The sequence below is a fragment of the Mugil cephalus genome, chromosome 1, assembly GCF_022458985.1.
Source record: "Mugil cephalus isolate CIBA_MC_2020 chromosome 1, CIBA_Mcephalus_1.1, whole genome shotgun sequence".
NCBI lineage: Eukaryota > Metazoa > Chordata > Actinopteri > Mugiliformes > Mugilidae > Mugil > Mugil cephalus.
In genome coordinates, this window is record NC_061770.1 from 8324225 (window position 1) to 8348024 (window position 23800).

Here is a 23800-nt window from a genome sequence, read left to right on the forward strand (position 1 = left end):
CGTATGACAAGTTCAAAGTCTCTGCGACACACAACCTATTTCTGTTATACCACAAGTATACTTTCACAGAGCGACACAGAGAAGATGGGTTACGCACAATGTGTTTGTGCGGTGAGGTCAGAGGGTGGATACAGCACTGCAAATCTGGGACAAATTACACGCCTTCAGCCACCAGTAGTCTGAGGGAATTCCGGATAGGAAGCTGTGAGAAGTCCTCAGCGACTCGAAACACCTAAACCCAAACTCTTTCCAGAGGATTTGGCTGCAATGCCTCCCCAAGTGGAACAAATGGGTGAGCTGGCTAACCAGAGATCATTTTTCAGCTTTACTTTAAAAGCAGGAGGACTCTGAAGGAGAGTCGGAATCAACGTTGTAAAGTCTCAGACGTTTAATTAGGCCACTGGGGGAACTTTCTATGTCAAGATTGATTACCTTATACATGAGATACGTGCAAACAGATAGAGAAACATGGCAAACAAAGCACTCAAAAGGAAGCTTAAACAAGTAGTCTCTAGAGTTCAGTAATCAAATCTGTTAGTGTGCTGCACTACAGGCATGATGTAGGAGTGGACGTGGGCGGTTCTGATAAGTAATGTCATTAAAGATATATTGGTTAGTTGTTCTTTTGTAAATCATGAAGAAGATCCAAGATGACTAATTGTTGCCTGACAGCCGTATCAAAAGCAGATGGAATAAAACCCATTTGACACAAGTGATTACAGCGTTTTAGATCAAATCATCCGTGTCTTTTATTTAATCAGTGCTTGAAAATCATTTTAAGTCACTTTACTTTCAAGATGCACTATGTCTCTTAGCTCCTGATCTTATGAGAATAAACATTCAGTGCAATAGCTTGTCTCAAAATAGAATGAAAAACCGTTCGGATGTAGCCACTTATTTAAATATCAATCATGTTTATTTTAAATCATCATTAGTCAAATCATTGTTTGTTGCAGCAGTTACAAGAAAGACTCTTTAAAATCATGCGTTTGGTTTTCGACTGATATTTATTTTGGTAGCATCATTTTTGTGCTGATGATGCAAGCGAGAACCTATACAAAAGACACAAAAAACAAAGAAAGAAACAAACAAAAAACACCACAAAATCTCATAAAAGCTTTAAATCACAGGTTATTTTCTAGAAGTCATCACTGACCAATTCGTTTGTGAGAGAGAGTCTGCAGGCTGCTGTACTCCCATAATTTTTGTTTATTACTGTGCAACATTTCCAACAGTAAAAGTTTCTTCAGGCACAAACAGTATTAGCAAATCTCTCATTGTGTACATACATCACTCTGAACAATGACAGATGATCAAGTCAGGAAACAGGAAATTGGTTGAAACCCAAGTAGGCCACACAAACAAGGCCCTCCTCAAACCCACGCGTGAAGAATTGGCAATTAACATCATCCGCCACTATTCACAAATACGTATGTAAATAAGAAAACCAATTCATTCGTGAAAAAAAGTGGCCTGGAACAGTTCCTTGTCGTAGCCCTCAAATCCCCCTTGATCTCTTTAAATCCTCAAAGATAAAGCGCGCAGAACCACCCATGGAAACCGCTCCCTGCAGCAACAGGTGCAATGTATTTTTTCATGTCGGTATTGCGTGTCAAAACCCCTTTGAGGATATGGTTACTTCCAGACAGTGAGCGAGCTACAGGAAATCTTCTCACACGCGACAATTCAGGGGAGAAATTTAGAGTCGTTCAGGGGCCGGACGGTAAAACCTGCCCCGGGTCTCCCTTCATTTCCTCGATGGCCACAAAGGGACAACGTCAAGCAGCTCCGAGCTTGCATTGTGAAAGTGCTGATGTCGGAAAGGCCTTGTCTCAATGTACAGGTCGCCTATATTATTCTGCAAAACTACAGTTCCTTCCTCCAAGACAGACGCAAGGGATCTGCTGTCTGATATGATTTAGTAAGCCGGGCCAGACTCAAGGTCAGCAACAATAACAACAAGCAGGCCATTATGTCAACTGAAGATTATTTGTGTTATTTACTATAACTCTTAAATGCAGCGTGGACCATGGTCTGAGGAGTAATCAGGTTATTTGGATTATATCTGATGTCACTGTGGTTTTCATATTATGAGCTGACCAGTACGATGAAGGTGCATCGCAGTCCTTCTTTGTCAAAATGGGGAAGGTTACAGGAGGGATGAGGAGAAATAAAGAGTGGCGACAGGCAGACTCAGCAAGACTCCACAACATCTTGCATTTTGTCAGGATGATGTTTTCATAACACCTGACTCCTTCGACAAACCATCTGGTGTATAGGCTCCTGTCTATTAGCTCGCTGCCTTGTGCTGTCAGAAACATCCCAATCAAAGTTGACTGTGCATGAACAGAGTGGGTGGATATCACTGAAAGATGCTGGGATTGTGTGACACTGATATTTGAGCAAGGTCTGATAAATATCTGAAGTTTTTTTTCTGCGATAATAATAATAAAAAAAAATAAAAATGTTGCCCATAAAACACCTTCAGTTCCTTCTACTACTCAGCTACTGCAACACGAAGCAGGCCCGTGTCTTTGATTGCCAAAATTAAAACTCAATCCAAAAAAAGAGACTCACTAGAGGGACCGTCTGATATAATTTTGGACGAAAATAGCTTCAAAAAAGACAACGTGTATTTAAATCTTTGTCAGTACTCAGTGGGAGGAATCCGCTTCAAGAGGAGCCACATGTGTTTACAACAGGTCTATTTCAAGTGCCACTGTAGAAGGGGTAAAATTAACAATAGCTGAATTCTGTTAATCTGCTTCAGTTGCAGCCCCCTGGCATTGTGCATAATAAACAATCTGTGCTTTTCCTACTTTGATGAAATCTTAAGCCATCTGTGGTGTAGTGTCACTAAATCCTGACTTTTCGTCACTGTGCAATGCCCTTGTTCTTTTCTTTTTGCCTACATTTGAGCTCTTGTATTGCACTAATAGATAATGTGCATGAAGAAAAATATAATTTAAATAATTTCAACTTGGTAAAATATCTAACCAAAACACCCTTACATTTAAGTGGCTTCAAGTCACATATGACATGTGCTCCACTAAAGAGTTACATTTCCCCCTGCTGGTAAATTCTTAGCTCTGCAGTCACCGGCTGTCACAACTGCATGTGTGTGATCCACCCCGTGCCAAATCTCTAAAAACCAAAAGACTGAAAGAGAAATGAAATAAAATAAGTAAATAAAAACACACCAAAAAAAAAAAAAGTATCACCGCAGATCAGGTGTCGAAGCCCCCAGGTAAGTGCTAAGGTCTGAGATGTTTGATCTGATGATCTTGGCTGGAATGGTTGGCATGTTCAGCCTCTGATACGCAGCAAACCTGTGACAGCCTCCGAACGAGTAGTAGTAATTTCCCCCCTCTCTACCTTTGATCCAGAGCACATCAATGGGGGGAACGACGCTGATGTCTGCTGATTCCTATAGGGAAAGACAGACTGTCAATTAATACATACAAGAGCTGTGAAGCAGAAATGATGCAAGTGTTACAAAAATGTCTAAGGGAGAAAAGGAAGCAACACACGTTAATGGGAGAGTATACTGTCTTTGTATTGTCTTTACATTGCTGCAAAGAATGAAATTACAGCAAAAGTGAAAGGCAAAACATGCTCTTTTTAAAAATATTATGCACATTAATCATTGAATTATTGCTGCAATGTTAGAGCTCGTAGAAGTGCAGGATCTATTGATAGCACTGGGTTTAAAACGCATGAAAATGAATCCAGATTTGAGAAATACTATTCTACTTTTCTGAACCACACTCGCTAAGACTTTTCAGTTTATGTTGAAACAGCATTTCACATTAAAGTTTGGCAGCAAAGTATGTTTAATCTATGATTTAACGAATAAAAGTATCCATGTTTTACTAGAGTCCTGTTGTTTGTATCATTAATGCGTAAATGATCTCATGCAGTAATAAAATACTAATATTTTCCTCTGACATGTAGAATTGTCGTTTTATGAGGTGGCAGATAACTAAACACTTTTAGAGACTTTGCAAAACTGTTTAATCCACTTTAGTATTTGATTTAAGTTGACAAAGTATTATTTTGGGCTGCTTTACTCACCTTTAGTCACAAACCCGTGTGGATGTAATGTTTGTGAGCGAACGAGGCCATGTTGCAGGTTAATGTTTCATTGTATAAGTAAATACAGATACTGCTAAACAATAGTAATATTACCTTTATTGTGTCCATCAGACTCTGGACTTTCAGCTCGTCCAGCTCGGGGGGAAACGGCCTGATGATGACCTGCAGCGGGACCTGATGAACCTCCTCCACAGCGTCCGAGTGAATCGACCTGATGTCGCTGCTGTTTTTACCGTCTGTGGACATTGTCGATGCGTTTCTGCTGGACAAAAACACCAGCTTCCCCTGCGTTTTGGTGCCGTGCCACAACCGAAACATTTACAAGTGCAGATCAGAGTATTTCTTTACTTCCTGGAGTTACATCACCGCCGAGCACGTAGCGTCTCCGGGGAAGGTTGTGATTGGTCAGCCTCGCTGTCAATCACACATGCGCACTACCCCCTCGGGTCTGTTGGAGCGATTAAAAAAGCCTGTTGTTGTTCCTCAATTAATTTGTTTTGTTAGTGTTCATTTACTCGCATTTGCTGTTACAGTGAGAGATAAAGGACAGCGCAGTGTTTACAAAGCTGCTGTAAATTATCCAGCTAATGAGTAAGCCATTCACCAGAGTTTACACACTACAGTGTCATCAAATTTAATTTGAATTTGTTAGCAAGTCCCACACTCAGCAGATACGGACGGAGCAACTTAACTTGCGTGAATATGCAGTTGTGTTTGTGACCACTTAATGAATGTAAGTCTTATATTCACTTTGCTTTTGGTCTCTTATCACCTCCCAGGACATATGGTGCTTTAGCTACCAAATGCTTCCCATTGTTTCCAGGCCTGTAGCTGACATAGTTTGTTAGGTGCTGCTGGGTAAGTCATGTTTACTGGTTCATCAGAGCTTTCCCTCTTGTACTGCCACTGTTTTGCCATTACATTTTATGTTTGGGGTCACTAAAATCCAATGTCAGCCACCTAGACTGGCTTATTCTGGACTTTGAAGTGAAACTGTAGTTGCAGAATTAACAATTTCTCCCTCTTTATATGTTTTATTCATTTCTTCCAACTAATTAATGCCCATTTAGTGTTTCTTAATTCTTCCGGAAAAAACGATTTTGTGCTGTCAATTTAAGCTATTTATTTAAATATGTACCTTATCTGTTCAGTTAGTCTTGGCCAACGTCCCAGAAAAGTCTGATTTTCAGTAGTTTCACATCATCATATTAGTTTCAACAAAATTGATATGATTGGTTGGCTACAGGTGGGGAGGAGTCATGGTTTAGCCTTAACTCTCCCTTAGTTGGTGGACGTGTCGGTCCCGACCCCTGGACACTTTGGTCCTCCAATCCCCTGGGACAGCGCCCTAGAAATAAAGAGGAAGAAGAAAGAGGAAGTCCGTCCTACCTGTTCCTCCCTGACCGAGGCCTCACATCTTTCTGTCACGCTCATCCTCTGCCTGACCCCTGCAGCTGCGTGACTCCCTCCTTTGCAACTTTTATCACTTCAGAACAGCTCCTCATTGTTCTCTATTTCGCCTCTCAGGCTCACTGTATGTTTTCTCCCTGCTCTGTGCTAGTCAGCTGATTGCTAATTTCTCAACGCGTATCAACTGTGCTCAGTGAACTTAAAAGGGGCTGATGCTTTTGACCCTCTCATTATCCAGCACCTCATTCTTTATTTTGATTATATGAACGTTAGTAACATTAATGTTCACATTTCTAAGTAGAATCTAGAAAAATCTCAAGTAATTATCACACGTCTAGACAAAAATAAAAAAATAATCCTAACAAAACGAGCAAAAAAAACACAGTATACAATCCTATGTAGTTATGTTTTGTGTTCATAAATACTGACTGGAGATGTTAATTATGTAAAAACCTTGTGTGCTTCAACCAGCAGGGTTTTCTGAAACTCCCCCCAAAATGTGTTATTTTCTTCTGCAGACTTCTGAAACAAGTCGTCAAAGTCATGTTCTAAAGTAGTTCTGAGTGTAACAAGCTGATAAAACATTTTTAAGGTGTGTTTTTTTTTTTTTTTTTTAAACTGAAGATTAGGGTTAACCGTTTTGATTTTTAGCGTGTAAACAGGCCTGTTGAGTGTTTGATTGCTCGTCCATGTGCTGCTAAACTACACACTAAACACAATTCAGGGCCAAACTCTTTCTCATCAAAATTCACATCCAGCAATTAGTCATGCAGTTAAAAAGAAGCGCTACGAGCCAAGAATCCTTTGGTGACAATAGTTTTTAATGAGGTCAGTGTTTTGTGTCGTCGACTGCTGCATGATATAGGCTTCCTCCTTCAAAGGGCACTACTTTGTGATATTCTATTTTTTGCAGGGATTTCAAAGCCCTCGGCAGGTTGCTGTGGTTACAAACAAAAGGACGTCTGGGCTCGCAGCTTTGCACAGGTAAGTGGAAAGCTTCAAAGATCTTCAGCAGTGGAGCGGAAACAGAACTATTGTTTTTTTTGTTTTGTTTTTTTTTTTTTCTCTCTCCAGCCCACTCCTACAGCATCTTCTAATGAGACAATTAAAAATGATTTCTTGGACAGGAAAGGAAGGCCATTATATTGAATTATTACAAATTCTTTGAACTGCAATGGCAGCGCCTTTTTATGTTGATTAATTGGTCACGGGGGAATCAGTTACAACATGAAGCAGGTTTATATATAGTATGTAATCATTAACAGCGGAATTGGTATAATATATACCATTTTACAATAAAGCTGAATAAAATGTGTCCTATAATTTAGGTTCTGAAGTGAATGCAATCATTATTTTTTGTCACAGCGCAGTAAAAGGAACAATACGTGTATAATGTCCCAATTCCCAAAACAGCTTAGCTTGGAAAACCAACTTTGTTTCTTTTAAATTTAGCTGACATGAGAATCGTGAAAAACTCTCGACTATAATATGCTGACATGGATCATACAGCTGGCTGCATGACTGAGTGTTTCTGTATGAATAACTACAGTGAAGTAAAAAAAAAAAAAAAGTACATTATGCTGTAGTCAAGTTGCTACTTTGCCGTCAATCAAAAACCACTTCATCACACACCAGAACAAGCCAGCGTCACATCAAGACCCTGTCAGTCAGCACATATAGACATGCAAATTGTCTCCGGTGCCGAGGTGCGTTCGGAGTCCCACTACACTCTGCGTGACCCTCTGCTGTCACAGCACGACTGTATTGTATTTGCTAACATATCTCAATTACTCAGATTGAGTTAGTCACACAGGTACAGCGGCAGGTCACGGAAGAACAGTTCCCACATAATGATTTGCTGTTAATATTAGATTTTATTCCCTGTGGGATTGTCACACTTAGAGCAGCTGTAGAATATTACCTGCCAGCTTTCCGACAGGGAAGTGAGCTATATTTATTTATGCTTCCTCCTTTATTCTTTTACACATCGACATGCTTTTAAAGTGACAATTATTCCGATTTTTTTTTCTTTTTTTCAGACTGTGGCTTTGTGGTGGATGAGTGTGTGTGAAACTGCGACGCTGTTTAGAAACGGATGTCGCTGCGTTTGTGGCTGAACGTGTGACTGATTTGTTCAGTGATGTTGATTATTCACCGATGGCTCTGGCGGCCTAAATCTATGAAATTATTTTCTACGCTCCCTCCTTCTGGTACAGCTGCTCAGAATGAGATTTCTCGTTTAATGATCTCCCTTGCCTTGAAATAAATTTGCTCTCCAAATCTCATCCGGAGAGAGAACAAGCGGTGCTGTGGAGAGAGGTTATATAGATGTGGATTAAGCCGCGGTCTTTATTTCCATCTACACTTAGTTCAGTTCATTAACCTTACACCAAAAACAGAATCTCCATCTTTAGCTGCTCAAGATTAAATATCAACAGAGAAAGTCACACCGCGGTTGTTGAGATTACGTAAAACAAATAATTAGGGCGGCAACTGATAGTTTTTTTGTTTGCAATTAATCAGTGGACTATTTTTGGTTGTCTTTTTTTTAAGAAAAACTTGTGCTGTTTTATCCAAGCTACAGTCCAAAACCCAAATATACTCTTACTTGGCCAGTTGATCAGGTGCACTAATGAAAACAGATGGATTCTAATACGACAGACTTGCACTAAATGTTAGCGTTGTGTAGGTTTATGGTATTCATCATTTGTTTAAAATAACTGGGAGAGCTTTTGATTCAACTGTGTTTTCATGTGGTTTGTAGTACTACTGAATTGTTTCTATTTTTATTTTTTTTAATCTCATATAACAGAAACAATTTTATGTTTAATTCAATCCAGCTTCATAACACCATAAACTACATCCTCCAAAGTGGTCACACAGTTGAATCACCGCATTTCTGTTGCAACATGAACTAAACATTATAACCGTCACGAAGGAGGATTTAGTGCAGGACTGTTGTTAGCAGACTACACTCGTTTTCACTGGTGTGCCTAATGAAAAAAACGAATGAAAACATAAAATCCTTGCATCCAAAGAGGCTGAAAAATATACTTGTATATCAGTTTTGTTAGCTGAACAAAAAAGTAGCAGGTTAATGTTAATATCTCCAGTTCCTTTTCCATCCTTGTTTGTGCGTGCGCTGTATATGAAAGGAAAAGGAGCTATTTAAGGAGTGCCCTCCTCGACTTTTGCCTGAGTGCTGATGACAAGTTGGATATCTAAGATGCATAAAAATGCGATTTTGACATGACTTCAAAAAGAGAAGCATACGGATGAGGTGGACCCTCTGCCAAGAGAGAGACGAGGAAACAGATGGGTTTTACACAAACAGCACAAACATCAAGAACACTGAGTTAAAGAGCTTGGCAGTCTCACTTGATGAAACAGTGAGGAATGGAGGCGCTTTTAATGAGCATCTCTCCTGTGATGCAGAATGTAAAAAGACAAACTGTTAGCTCTTAAAGGGGCAGTTCCAGCTGGTTGGTCCAAATGGGTTTACAGCACTAACCTAACCTCTCGTTGTGTGACATTGGTCAGTATGCGTGTAGGCTGGCTCTCTGTTGGTCGTTCTGGTTGTGAGTTTTCATTTAGAGAGCTGCTTTATCTGGTTGAGCAGTCGTAGCCTGTTTATTGTTGTTGAATTGTTCATGCTGACAGTTGGTGATCAGCCAACAGATGGCGCCAGATGTATGACAAGGGTCAAAACGAAGGCCGGCACCAGTTGAGGAGAACCTGAATTTAGCATTGATGGTTTATCTAATTACAAAAATGACTTGTTGTTTGCAGGGTCACCTGTTAACAACAGAAATACACCAGCTGCAACAGAGAGGCTTTTCCACGAGTGGTTTTGAATTCCACAGTAGCATCTGTTTAAACATTTACCCCCTTTAAACTGTTGTTTCAAATCGTCTTCTATCTTTTTGGTCCTCGTCGAATCAATACATTTCAGATCTATATAAAGGGAGCTTAAGCCGATATTTTCATTTGTCTTGTTTTGTTCAATTAATGTTTCAAAACCCTTGAAGTGATTAATTGTTTATTGACTTTGTTCCAACTCAATACTATTTATCGACTCACCCTGCCGTAGAGATAATAAAAAGAATAAATAGCAAATTATAATCTGAATAAACATCCTTAGGCTAAACCAAGCAAGTGGCTTTATCTTCATCAAGTCCTCTGCAGATTATTATTATTATTATTATTATTATTATTATTTATTATGTCTAAATGGTGATGTGTTCAAATGTTCTGTCTGATGAAATAATCAGTCTACCATCACATGTTGTATAAGTCAAGCTGGAATCAGACCCATTTTTACGTTGGGCTGTTGACTGTGGATTGGCAGCTTTACAAAAACCCCAGAAGATCATTTGTTTGAGCAGCCATACAGTAACAGACCAAAATCTGAGAACATAATTATTTATTTATTGTTATCCAGCAAAGTGATTGATTTAAAAATGAAAATGTTCCTATTGTCATAGTAGTCAAGACAAACAGCAAATAGAAGAAGTCAGAGAATTAAAATAAAATACTCACATGTAAATCTGAATTTAGTTGCCCGGATAATTGATTAATCAACAGATTATCCAAAGCACAGTGTGTCCTCCCCCCACCTGTAATCTTTAATATCTGTATCTGCTGCTTTGTGTTTCTGCGCTAACCTTGCGGTAACCCCATCAGGAGGCAGTTATCTTTTCTCTCAGCCAGTCACTCAGAAGACGACTGCGTTCTCAGGTCAATGTCTTTGAAGAGAGAGTGTAGCGCGTTCGTTTCGCAGGCGGTTTTTAATAATTTACCTGACATGGTGAGAGTGCGAGTGGCAGTGGGCGGCGCTGGCAGCGTGCCGCGCTGTGTGGAGTGTCGGAGGGATATGTATGCAGGGCCACAGCCGCCCTACCTGCCTCCCAGTGCTGATCGCTCACTGTTGTTACACACACAGCACACCCACGGGTGATGTAATTGGATTCCACGGGTCCCCATTTTACAGTCCATTGCCATGTAATGAAATCAGTTATTTACTTTCATCATAAAATCTGATAAGGGACAACAGCTGCTGGGGTAAAGTTTGAGTGAGCACTGCGCCTGAATGCTGATGTGCAGCGTGACACATCTTGATCTGCAGCACCGCGAACTGTCGTTCGGTTCCAACGAATCGACACTGTGCCATTTGGCTCAACACGTGAAAGCTGATATGACAATTTATTTCATAGCTTTAGCAGCAAAACTAGCCTAGAAGCAACAGCAAGGGCAATCACTGCACGCTGAAGAGAGGAGTGTCTTGTTTCTGAGTCTCCGCTCGGCTCTGCCTGCTGTCTCATTATACTGCCGCTGTGCTGCTGGAGGACACTGAAGGACACAAGCGATTGAATTCAAGTGTTGTATATTCCCTGGAAACCAATCAAGAAAAGCCCCAGAATAATAATCCCTGTCCGCTGTCATGATTCATTTTTATTTTGTTCCATATTTTTCTCTGGCTTTTGAGTCACTCAGGAAGAGTACTTCCAGCATAAAATCAATGTTCCATTAAAATTTAATGACCAGGAAGGGCTTAATAGTGGTGGAACAGATGCCTCTTCTTTTGATAACGCCTGCAACTCAGGAACTCTTATTCAAAGCTGCGTCGGTTCTGTCGGGTCCTCTGACCGTTCTCGCTGTCGCCGTGTGTGCTGCGAAAAACAAAGGATACTACTGGCATTTCTGCACCTCACTGGGGCGATATTAAAAGTTAGTAAATTGACAGTAAAGCTCATAAAATCCCCCAAACATTGACAGAGAGGACTGCAGCTGATGGGAGCTATAATTACACACAGTGTTAATGTTGACTAAGGGCTACTCCAAACAGATACCAGACTTTTCTAAGCGTGCCGTTGAACATTTGCAGGGCGTGCGCGCGTGTTCCAGTAATTAAAAATAATCAAGAAAATATATTAAATAGACATTTTACCTTTTATAAAAATGGATATTAAAAGAAATACGAGAGCGCTTGCAGGTTCCTTGTGCTATTGTTTTTATTAACGTTATCATTGCTATTGTTGTCATCATTATTAATTGTAGCAGAACAAGATAAATCAAAACACCCCTCAGCAATCATGGCTTAAGTTTCTTCATACTCAGCTGGAACAGAGAGAGAGAGAGAGAGAGAGAGAGAGAGGAAGAGAGAGAGAATGAGAAAGAAAGTGGAAAATCTTAATCAGTGTTTTTTTTCTTTGAGGACCATATGGAAGGTTTCAAGCAGCCAACCATATGTTGAAGGCTTTTGTCATGGAAATCATACTTTTTGGCACTTTTTCATTGCGCAGCCAAGCCGGGCACATAAATAAAAGAAAACAAGAACAAAAAGAAACCCGAAAAAAAAATCATACATAACATGATCAAATCTTTGAGAATACACAGAGTTTGAAGGTTTTGTTTGTGACTTACAACAGATAGCTTTTTAATCAAGACACTCCCTGATTCGCGTGGCCACCCAGACTGCAATTGGTACCTGTATTTGTCTTCTCTTTTTCATAAAAAAAGACAACATGAATAGAAAAAAGAGCAATTAAATGTCTACATGCATTGTCATATTATTGCTGTGATATATTTACAAGTATATTTACAAAATTATCAAAGAGGAACAATGTTTCCCTACGTCTAAATCCAGTCGTTTGGGATCAAATTGTGCCTCCTTTCTGTCTGCAATTAGTGTTTTCTCTGAGGTTTGTAACACTGCCAGTTTTCGCTGCGAGCCTACAGATACAGTACATTTTCCAATTGATGTTTTTAATGATCTCAGTGCTTTTATCTGGCTTATTAAAACACATTCCCCGGGTTCTGAAGATACATTAAATCCGGCTCCCACAGTAAAACATAAAAGGTGCAGAAAAAGGAAATCTGCTGGACGCAATGATTCCTGCATTAGTTTGATCATACAGCGTCGTGTTCTGCAAGTTAATCAGGAGACAGGTGGTTTGGATGCTATCATGCAGTGATTCAGCTGTAGCACTTAGGCGGCCATTGACAGGATGATGGAGACGGGGAGGGGAGGATGGATGAACAGAGCAGAAGCTCCTCTTTACTCGCCTTTCTCCTCCTGTTTTGTGTTTTTTTTTTCTTTTTGATTTGTTGTTTTGTATTTTGTTTTTTGTTTTGTTTTTTAGTTTGAGCTCAGCATTACTGCGATCGCGTCGTCCATTTGGAATATGCAAATAGCTGACAGTGCATTTGCCTGCTGGTGCCTGACCTTCCCCTTGGAGGTCGCTCACCGACTCAATTACGCTCCCTATCTGCAGTCTGTCTGCAAACACCTGTTATCCTCCCACACTCCGCCACCCTCCGCCAATCCCACTTCAGCACATCTCATCCTCGCTGCGTCTGTTTAGAGGCAGTTGGGACAGGATGAGGACGGCTGGTGGGGAGGGGAGGGACGAATTATGTGGGAGTTGCGTTACGCCGCGTTGTTTTATCACAGCAGCCTCGGAAACTTTCTCCGCCAATGCGGGGCCACGTCAGGGTCACTCCCGTTGGTGCTGGTTATGACACACAGGCGTCTCAGAGAGATGTTTAAACTGCGCACACACGTTCGGTAGCAGTGGAAAATGGGAGTTAAATGAGATTTTTCGGCCACCACTAGATATCTCCTTACCTGGTTAAATTAGCACTTAAGCAGTTTTGGGCTCGTTGTTAACTCATCACCATCGTTATTGCTTTCGCACCCTAACAAGCTTGGTGTAACCACATCACACCTATTATTCCACTCTGTTACTTTAAGGGTTTTATGGCCGACATCTTTGCCCACCTCAGCCATCTCTGAGAGCTATTCATTGCCTGAGATTTAAAGACAAAAAAGGGCCCAAACTCTTAGGTCACACGGAGGCTGCAGACTTTAGATAAACAGCAAGATGAAGATTTTCTTTTTTTTTTTTAGCATTTTGTTTTCATTGTTTCTTTTTATTGCCCTAAGTCGACTGCAAACAAGACAGCTGTGATTGTTATACATGTCAATTGCTGTGTCATTAAAGTTATTGCCACGAAAAAAAAGAAAATAATAATAATAATAATTCTGCATTCATTCGTTGGAAGTCGTTCTAGCACTGGTACTGTACATTGTTCCTCTTTAAAAAACTAAGTCCCGTGGACTCTCTACAGTTTTCATGCATATAAACATTTTCTTTGAAGATCAGCAGCATCTTACAAGGTCAATGGATGTTCATTTTTTAAATTATAAACAATAAATAAATACATGATAAATAAGCGAGTCTTCAATAAATACACAAAATAAGGTAAATCAACCAATAAATAAATAAATAGGTAGATAAATAAAGTATTTACATGATAAATAGATGGTATGCATCTAAAACCGTGGGCGGAGCTTTTAGCGACGTATAAAACAGACGAACAGAATAATCTGACTGTCACTTTGTAACTGAGGGTGTGTTGAGTCCATTCCTTCACCCTGAGGTAACACTGGCGCCGGGCGGGGGGGGAGGGGAGGGGAGCACCTCAAACACTGGGTGAAGATTGCTCATTAAGACTGGACGATGCACCATAAAGGCAGCAGAGTTTATGCAAGCCACCATGGTGGAGGAAGAACAACGAGAGTTTTCATTGCTATAGACGACCGCGCATGGCACTTATAACGATAGATCATTTGGTGTGGCTCTCAGTGTTTTTGTCCGAGTCCGTACACGTCAGGGTGAGACTATGAATTTGATCAGACGGAGAGTGTGATAACCTGTTCAACAGGCCAGCGTTTTAAAAATCACTGCTCTTGCAGGTTTGAATTGGATGACCTATGATCTTGTATAGCTTATTTAAATGAGTTTACCCACAGTTACAAAGATGCGTTCCATCAACAAGGGATAAGAAGCACAAAAAAATAAATTTAGAAAAATCAAATAGAAAAATAACATCCGTTGAATTGAAACATTGGTGTGGAAAAAAGGGGGTTGTCTTTTTACCTTTTGAAAATGATCTCCCTTTTTTTGCAAATACTGTCATAGTTCACATTTTCATAAAAAGTTCATGTTGGCAGTTGCAAAAGAATTCAATTCTTAGCAAATAAAAAGCAGCATAAAAATACAAGAGGTCATTTTGTCTCTAAAAAAACAAAAGAACACTGTTAGTCCTTTTTTATGTTTTTTTTTCATTTTCTCATTACTATTTCCTATAAAATATCAGGAATCTAAATATTATTACTATTGATATCAATATCATTATAGTCATTGATAAAAATTCACATGCCAGGCCTCATATATAATTGTGTATGTGTGTACATGAGCGTGTTTGTGTGTGAGTGTGTGTGTGTGTGTGTGTGTGTGTGTGTATATGTGCAAGCGTGTCTGTGTGTTCATATGCGTTCACATGTTCCCACATCCGTGCGAGCACATGTTGCTGAATTGTGTACAACTATCATCTACAGTCTCTATTTGGGGGAAGGTTGTTTGATTGTATGTTTCTGTGGACGATTAGCTACTGTGCAGGGAAAAAATCCAGCATCTTTTGAAATTGTCTTTGCCATAATCATTAGAGTTTCTTCACGTAATCTCAGTGAAAATATTGCTTTCTAAAAAAAGGGAAGAAAAAAGGCATGGAGGGTAGAGTGAGCAGGGTTATTGGTTGTGAACCTACAACAGGGGTTCAAAATTTTGCTTCTTCCTTGTGGTTAGTCTTCTGATCCAGAGTCGTCTTCGTCTGCAGAGCCCTTGAAGCAAGCTGACTCATAGTGCTTGTTCAGGTAGGACTTGAGAGCGAAGGTCTTATTGCAGCGCTTGCATCTGTAGTGCTTGAAGGCAGAGTGTGTTTGCATGTGGGCGCGGAGGTTTGAACGGTCAGCAAAGGCTTTGCCACAATGGGCGCAGGCAAAGGGCTTCTCCCCCGTGTGTGAGCGCATGTGACCTTGAAGCAGCCACGGCCGGCTGAAGGCCTTGCTGCACACATCGCACTTGTGCTTGAGGTCATGGGTGAGGATGTGCATGGCCAACGCCGGCATGGACACGTACACTTTAGCACAGGTGGGACACTTGCGGGCCATCTTGCTGTCCAGGCTGCGGTGCGTCTGCTTGTGTCTGCTGAGGTTGGAGGAGGTGGCGTACGTCTTGCCGCACTCGTTGCAGGTGTGGCGAGCCGTGCCGACTCCTCTCTCCTGCGCCCCGCCGTTGGCACTGCTGCTCCTCGAGCCTTCTCCGCGACTCTCGCCGTCCCCCTTCCGCCTCGAGCGCCCGTCAGAGATGAAGAAGGCATCCATGGTGTAACCCTCGGCCAGGGCCTCCGATTCACCACTGTAGAAGCCGCTGGCTGTCATGCCAGACTGGGGGCTGTCGGGGTGCTTCAGGTCGGGGTCACAGTACTCCTCTCCGCCGCTCACCTGGGTGTACAGGGGGTCTGACACCGGTGAAGCCAGCTTGTGCTCCATCTTCTTCTCCCCCTGGTATACAGATGGTGTGATGTAATCCTGGATGTATCCTGGGTAAGAGACACACGCAGACACAGTTGGCCAGGGGTTGTGATGGATAAGGACACAGTGACATGCTGGTGATTACATGATTATAACGTTGGATGATTGCCCTTTGTAAAATGGCGAGTGTCAGCACAGAGCTAATTGCGTTTTTCCAGAACTCACAGGTTGCACAAACAATAGTTCAGTGATGCAGGGAAACTTGACGTGCTTAGCTGCATTTAGGAGGGTTGCAATTTTAGGCTGAGAATGAGCGATGGATAATAGCTCATCAAAGAAGTTGCTCCTATGCAGGAAGATGAACATTGAAGGTCCTCTTAAATACATCTTTTTTTTTTTTTCTGATTCCCATCACATATAAAGCCAAACACATAGAACCAAGTCTCATCTCTAAATTCCCCAGAATGGAATATTTTAACACGTGATATTTTTTCTTTCTTTCTTTCTTTCTTTCTTCCTTTCTTCCTTTTTTTTGCTGCAAAGTATTGCATATTTTGGCACGTTAACTACTTACATTGCTGCTTACATCCTGTAGGATTTTTATTCTACATCTTCAAGTAGCTTTAAACATAATGCAGCAAAGCACAAAGAGCCATAAGTGATTTAAATGTCTCCAACTGTATAGAGCATGATTTCAGAGAGATATATTTTTGTTGGCATCTTTCATGTCTTCCGTTTCCCACCGAAGCTGCTCGGTGCCAGTGGAGCTAAAAGGCTTGCTGGCAGCTAAATGCATCCAAATAGAACTTGATATATTCCTGTGCTGTGAATCTCAAGAGCTGGATACATACTAAATGCATTTTCACCTCCAGGGCTGATATTCTGTAGTTAAACATGTGAGTGTAAATATAAAATGTAGAGAAATTCCTTTTCCTCAGACAGATAGTGCACAACTGCAGGAAGAAAAAAAAGCCATTCCTAAGCACTGTGCAGCAAGCAGTGGAAATTAGGTATTGACTGCCTTTTAATGAAATTCAAAGTTTTGAACTGATCAATAGGCTATCATCTGTAAAATAGTGCAGCTGTTGGAACCGTCGAGTGCTGGAGAAGATAGAAATAACGCGAGGAACAGATCAAGTATCTGCGACACATAATAATAGTTTATTGAGCACGGCGTGCTGGAGCACTGACAGTGTGAGACATGGCATCATGCACATTGTTTGTGAAGAGGGTCACCTGTCTACACCAGCGAGCACGCTGAAGTACCTTCAAGAAACAAGCCATTAAGAAATCAGCTCAAGTGCTCTCTTACTACATCGTCTCTATTCCAGAGGGTTTCAGATCACATACCCACTTTGTCAAAGACAGGACCATGACACCTGGGGACAGGGAAACACCAGGCCTAGGCACACATTATTATGCTGCACTGCAGGACCGTTTCAAACAGACGCCGTTTGTCCAAGAGAGACAAAAAAAAAAAAAAAAAACATTCATTTTAAAATTATTTTAAAAAAAGGCTTAATATTAGATTGAATTCCTAGAGTTAAATGCACAAATTCTGCTGCTTCAACAACCCACCTGTTTTACAGCCGCTCTATAAACTGTTGTGATTTGAGCTGAGTGGTCTTTGCACCATGTACGACAACAACATGCTCTTTATTTTTTAGATTTTTTTTTTTTTTTTTAATCAACAAAACGTACTATGCTGCACAGGTGTTTACTATGTTTCAGTTACCCAAGGTCAGACACGCAGCTCATCATTTAGGACCCGCGCTGTATCAGCCTTTACAGCTCATAGGCTCATTTCTGTAATGCAAAGCAAGCATGTAATTAATGGACCCTCTCAGCCACCCCTCTTTGTTGTTCGACAGACACTCAAGTCAAATGTCTCCACAATGGGGGGAAAGGAAAATCTGCTGGCACGGCAGAAGTGCTGATGTTAGGTGTTTCAGCCACGCTGTGAATTCATTTATTTTACCCTTTTTCTTTACTCGGCACGGAAATATAATTCTTTTGTTCAAATTAAACAGCTTTTTGTCGACACCGGAGTAGAGCTTTATTGTTCTTCGCTTGCTTTTATTATAATGCTTATTTTTCACGGTGTTGAACAATAGATTCAAGAACAATAGAGAGTGACAGAAATTATCCAGATGGGTTCTTAAATGGTTATATGAAATCCTGAAGCACGGGAGCTGAAAGACTTTCAGTCCAAGCTGTTTCCTAAATATATCATTTTATTGTCATAATTCCTTAGCGTTAAACCCAGTTAGTTATTTTTAGTTTTGCAAGACCGTTCAGTCTCTTTTGGCACAAACAGCACATTTTTTTTTAAATCCTCAAATCTCAGTCCCTTTAAATTTCACCCTGGTACTGACATGGTTGGATAACAGGTGGGTATCATCACAGCATTTAGCTGAGCCCTGTGACGCCTCTCTCTCTCTGTGAAAACATCCTAAGAAATCACAACAAAGACTCACATATGGCCCCCTAAACGTGGCCACAAAATGGAAGCGACGAGCTTAAAGCACACCGTGAAAGTGAAGGTCGCCTCTCCGCTCCGACTGGAGCTTAGCGAGGCCGGTCGGTGTGTTGACCACAGTGCAGCTATGTGCCTTTCTTCGTGTTTACTGTACAACCTCAGTCACGTGATCAGTCTCATTGCTGCCCCAAGCATTTTTGTCTCCTTTTTCTCCTTCCCATCACTACCCCTTCAGCCCAGCTCCCCACCTCCCTCCTGGCTCTACTGTACAGTGTGTTGAGGTCTCTTGTGGCGGCGATAGGCCTGCACGGCTGAAACTCTAACCCCTGCTAGTTTTCAAATGCCCGGAAGGAAGAGAAAGATGTAGTGGAGCGATGGGGGTGGGGAGACTGTGCATGCTCCATTTGGATGGGAAGAGGGGGGCAAGGGAGGATCGGACCGTGATGGGAACTCAAGGACAATAACGGCTAAGGACAAATGTATCATCCGATACTCATCTCTCATATTCATGAATTTTTTAGTCCACATGATGACCAGATATCGCCTGTGTGCGCGCATCCGCCACACTGCTGCAGCAGCAGTCGTACAAATACGTAACTGGAGCTTCTCCTGATTAGACACACGTTTTGTTCCCTATTTACATAAACTAATCCGCGGCTGTGACCTGAATTGTGCCTGCCCTTCACTGAAGTCAAAAAAACAAAAGTCTGGGAGCACTGTAATGGGGGTGGGGTGCCGCTGGAGAGGATTATTTAGGATACTGGTGCAAAAAAATCAGCAGGCTGCGTGTCACTTCTCCCATTAATTTACATACTACACGCATGTTATTGACCGACTCAAAAGGAAAATCTCTCCCAGCAGAAAAAACAAAAAACAGAAAAAAGAAAAAAAAACAACAAAACAAAGGAGGATACCATCTGTGCTAAGTGCGGAAATGTCAGGCATGCTGAAATCAGCTCCGGAGCTGTTTACGGGCACATCTTTAACTGGAGCGGCTCAGACTGGAGGCATGTTAACTCACCATTCTCACTGAGACGAACCCCAAGGCTGGTCACCGAGTCTGTGATGGAGCGTGCAAAAGTGAACGAGTCGTCCAGGTGGTGATGATGGTTGGAGGTGGCCACATTGGACGAAGAGAAATCATCAAGCTTGATCTTCTTCACCAAAAATGAGCGGGGCATGTTTCAATGGATAAAAACACAGAGCTCAGAAAAACGCATGAGCGAAAATAAAAGACCCTCTGAGGAAGCACACAAGCAGAGCTGGCTTGACGGTAATCCTTGTGGTTAATATGGAGACAGCGGCCAAAAACATAAGATAAGAAAGAACATGGAAACCAGTGGAGAACAAGGCTGACGGCAATGCTGTGTGATACTCTCTGGCTCCCCCAGCTTCCCCCAGAAAAATAAAAAAATAAAAAATAAAAGCGATCCTGTTCAGCACTGGATAGCTCCTGTGATGCAGCAGGCTTAAGGGACCAGTGAGGAAGAGAAGAGATGGAGACAGACAGAGAGAGGAGGGAGAGAGAGAGAGAGAGAGAGACTGTCAGACTAGCTGAGATCAGCAATCACGCCAGCCTTTATATGGGGCACAGGCAGTGGAAGATCAGGTGGTGCTGCGAAATGGAGCTGCTTAGCTTTAATCCATCAAATGTCCCCGGGGACACACATCAAATTACTACTGAACCGTCTGTGCATTCGCACACAGACAGAGGAGAAAGAACACAGCCAGACCCCCACTGCCCCCACTGCTGCTCCCCCTCCTCCCCTTCCTCCTCCTCCTCCTCCTCCCCCTCCCCCCTTTCACCCCGCTTATGCTCCATGCTCGGAGGAGGAGTAAAAGAGGAGGGCAGACAATGGAGATGTGGATGAGAGCACACTCAGTGTCCTGTCCCCCATTGTTTTCAGATGAAGTGGCACAGTTTATGTTTGTCTTGTACGGGTGCTTCCTCCTTCATGTCATCTCCGTTACCTCAAACAGCCTCAGATCCCTCCTTCCCTTCGACCCACCGCACTGTACTCACATGCTAAGAGCACACAAACAGTACAGGAGAGGTTATCGCAGCGTCTGGGACCCTTCTTTTTTTTTTTTTTTTTTTTTTTTTTTTTCTCACTGGATTCCTACACTGTTGACGAGCCGGCTACAGGGAAGTACCAGTGCTGCACGGCTCAGCCTGTCTCTCTCCCTCCCCATTACCGCTGCACAGATGTGTGTCCTGCCATGCGTGGCAGCGAATTATCTGATTAATTAATTACATCTTTTTTGATTAGGGTGAAATCCAGAATTAGATCCATGCTCACTAAATTGGCCACCTATCTTCGGTTTGCTTTGCATTCGTGTGAATTCATTAGCTCACTCTGTGATTTTCATGCTGCATTATACATTAGTTTTCATTCCAGCTTTCATTAGACATATTTACCTACACAGAGAAATCAAACCTCGTTTCTAAAAGAGACCCAAGTGTGAATGTGAAACAGAAATCATGCACCTGTTTGATTCGCTATCAACAGGAAACACTTTGCTTGTGTGATTAATTAGCATCCAATCCTATGCAATCACTTAATGGCTGTTAAAAAAAAAAAAAAAACTGTGAATGTCACAAAACACAGTATTTAAGATGGAATAATTCAAAACTCTAAAATATTTCTATTCAAATAAAGCAAATCTTTGAATTTTGAAGCTGTAATCAGAGAACACATTCGATTAATCAGTGGACTCAGGATGATCTGTAGTTAATTTACTGGCAGCTTGATTATTTTGTTTTATTTTTTTACTCAACATCCTACATTTCTTTTGAATGCAACACGTAGTCATGCTGTTATGTGATTACATCAGGGATATTTACAGCTAATTCGAACATTTCCCCAAAGAGAAATGTAAAAAATAATAATTTATTTATTTAGTGTTGTTAGTGAGGGATACTTGGTCTAAACTGCTGTTTTTTCTGTGCATTTAACAATAAACAAATTGAATCTTTATTCTTATTTAATACACTTTGTATTTCTCATATTGATCAGGCTCCTAAAATTGCACTAGAATGTGGTTAAAGGTATCGTAGATTTACTCCGACATTTAGGCTTGCCCTCTCGTCCGGGTCACTCTAAATCACGCTCGCCGCCAACAGTGACCCTGCAGCTCGGCCGCGGCCGAGGGGACGGTGTTAAATCAGCGCGGTCAGGATTTATCTCACATGTGTGATTGTACATTACAGGAGAAGTTGACGTCGCTGTCACCGAGCCAAGCTCATGGAGCAGAGGCAAGGACGAGGAAGGTCAGGGGAAGGATCTAAAACAGGGAGCTGTTTTGAGTTATTTCCTGGAGAAAGGCTCTTAAATAATTACTTTTCCTCTTGTATTGATAGGTTTGGGTTGTTTCAAAGACCCTCGTTCATTCATAAGAAAGAAAAAAAATCTGTGTAGCTGCTGAATTATTCTTCAGATTTTATTCCACCGGGCGGTGAGGTTAAATGAACAATGAACCTTCCTTGGCTCGTATTGACCTTTCCAGCAGCTCCTCAAACCCTGCAGTCTGTCTCCTCTTGAACTGCGGCGTACCTCTGCCAGAAGCTCTCATTATTCTGCTCTTCGTAAGGTGCAGTGGAGCACAGCTGGTTTACCTCTTTCAAGTCCAAACATGACACAATTATTCTTGGGAGTTCAAGAAAATATTTTGGTTGTGATAGTAGGACTCAGGAGAATTTAGCCAAGGCCAAGATTATTTTTATCACTAATGGATGAATCTATTGCCTCCCGCTTTGTCTACTTTCCAGAGAAATTCAGCCAGATATTGGAAATATAGTACATGGCCAAAAAATGCACCAGGGGGAAAAACATTAGGCATAATAGCTGAAACCATGAGATGTCTGACATGTTAAATTTGCCTTAACTCAGGCTGGAAACTGCGTCATGATGGAGGAAACCACCTGTAACTGGAAGCAGCATCAACCAGCATGATTACACTAACACCACATTAAATATTCTGTGCTCAGGGTGATTCTGTCTCCATGGCATTAATTCATTTCATCACGTGTGAATGTTACTAATAAATCAGAGTGCGAGTGCAACAAGTCAGCGACATGTTAGAGGCGAACGGTGACGAACAAAGAAGAAGAAACATGTTGTGACTGAGAGCATCTCCGGGGTTACTACTTGTATCCAGCAGCTGGAAACTTCTTGCCAATTGTTTCATCCTCCACCTCCTCCTCCTCCTCCTCCTAATGTCGGCGCTCCGGTCCACTTATGGCCTCCAGACTCCCACTGACATGTGGTCACTGCCTCGGGACGTTACCATAGTGACTGTCCCCCTCAGGCTGGAGGAATGGTTTTTATTTCGCTGCGCCTGATGGGGGCTCTGCTCTGGTCAGATGGGGGGGAGGCTGTGATACAATCAGCCTCATTAACATCCTGTATGGCCCTCCAGGGCTGTGGAGATGACCTGGCCAAATGAATGAAGTCAGTCTACTTGATTTGTTCCTTCACGCTGTTCCACAAGGGACGCTGCCGACAATTACCCCATCTACAAATCAGTTTATTCTCTCTATTTACAGACACGTGAGGTCTGTTTAATCATTTAACTTTTGGCTAATTCACACACCACTTAAAGAATTACTGGACGGAAAATATGACATTTACTTGGATGCACATCCACAAAACCTGTAACGTAAATGTCTTGTTCTAGGCTCTGCTGATATAAAAACACTCTGAGCTTGTCGGGCTATGTGAAGAGAAGCTAAGAGTCCATTAAGCGCAGCCATCTATAATTCACCTCACTTTTGCTTACTGGGTCACTTCAGAGAGGCTTTTTTTAAGCTGCCACAGTAGGACACTGTTTTGCTCTTTATAAGGGGAAACCGTTTAAAAAAGGACATAGGTTCAGTTTAGATGCAACAAGTATTTATCACATTAAAATTTTTTATTCTTCATTATTTTGTGGCAGCTGATGATGATGATGCGCACGTTTCACACAGAAGTGCCCAGTGAAGAAGGTCATGGGACCAGTATCTAAGAATATGCTGTGGATTTAGTCTAACATAAAGTCTGAATGGACCTTAACTACCTCCCCAGTCACGCTGTATCTAATGCTGTTTGGCACATAGTTCAGTGTATCACTCATGCCCTATTTGGCTTGTGTGTGCCTGTTGTCCTCTATGCATCTTGGAGCGTGTGCGCGTTTGTTGTCCGTGGGCAACTGTTCAGTAAATAGGGCAATTAAGTGTGAAAAGCAGAAAGGAGCTAGCATGTTCCTATCTCTTTGGTGGGGGAGATAATTTATGCTAATAACATCTCTACCGCTCAAGCTGCCCAAAAATGATAGCAGACCCTTTTGGCTTCAGAAGAATCTTTTCATCCTCTTGGAGGAAAAAAAAAAAAAAGTGGTTTCTCAACACCTTGCAAATAAGACAGCTGTGTGGCAGTGAATGAATCTCTCTCTCCCTCCCT

The 23800-nt window shown here is 41.7% G+C and overlaps 2 protein-coding genes and 1 long non-coding RNA gene across 3 annotated transcripts; 1 reads left to right on the forward strand and 2 right to left on the reverse strand.

The window, feature by feature from the left end:
• Nucleotides 1–988: 988 nt before the first annotated feature.
• Nucleotides 989–4560, reverse strand: srxn1 (sulfiredoxin 1 homolog (S. cerevisiae)). The gene is made up of 2 exons (XM_047594670.1): nucleotides 4189–4560; nucleotides 989–3427 (listed from the first exon to the last, which is right to left on the reverse strand). The coding sequence occupies exons 1-2, from the start codon at nucleotides 4411–4413 to the stop codon at nucleotides 3218–3220; spliced, it is 435 nt and encodes a 144-aa protein (XP_047450626.1). The 5' UTR covers nucleotides 4414–4560; the 3' UTR covers nucleotides 989–3217.
• Nucleotides 4561–4700: 140 nt separating this feature from the next.
• On the forward strand, nucleotides 4701–22353 carry LOC125013781. Its single transcript, XR_007113404.1, has 3 exons — nucleotides 4701–4828; nucleotides 6419–6489; nucleotides 22253–22353. It is a non-coding gene; the product is annotated as an uncharacterized LOC125013781 (long non-coding RNA).
• Nucleotides 11499–20005, reverse strand: scrt2 (scratch family zinc finger 2). Its single transcript, XM_047594660.1, has 2 exons — nucleotides 19384–20005; nucleotides 11499–15951 (listed from the first exon to the last, which is right to left on the reverse strand). The coding sequence occupies exons 1-2, from the start codon at nucleotides 19541–19543 to the stop codon at nucleotides 15152–15154; spliced, it is 960 nt and encodes a 319-aa protein (XP_047450616.1). The 5' UTR covers nucleotides 19544–20005; the 3' UTR covers nucleotides 11499–15151.
• Nucleotides 22354–23800: the final 1447 nt, after the last annotated feature.

Coding starts and splice junctions, on each gene's coding strand:
- srxn1 (XM_047594670.1), bottom strand. CDS start 4,413: ATGTTTCGGTTGTGGCACGGCACCAAAACGCAGGGGAAGCTGGTGTTT. Junction 3,428..4,188: donor GTCTGATGGACACAATAAAG/GTAATATTACTA, acceptor CTTTCCCTATAG/GAATCAGCAGACATCAGCGT.
- scrt2 (XM_047594660.1), bottom strand. CDS start 19,543: ATGCCCCGCTCATTTTTGGTGAAGAAGATCAAGCTTGATGATTTCTCT. Junction 15,952..19,383: donor GGTTCGTCTCAGTGAGAATG/GTGAGTTAACAT, acceptor TCTCTTACCCAG/GATACATCCAGGATTACATC.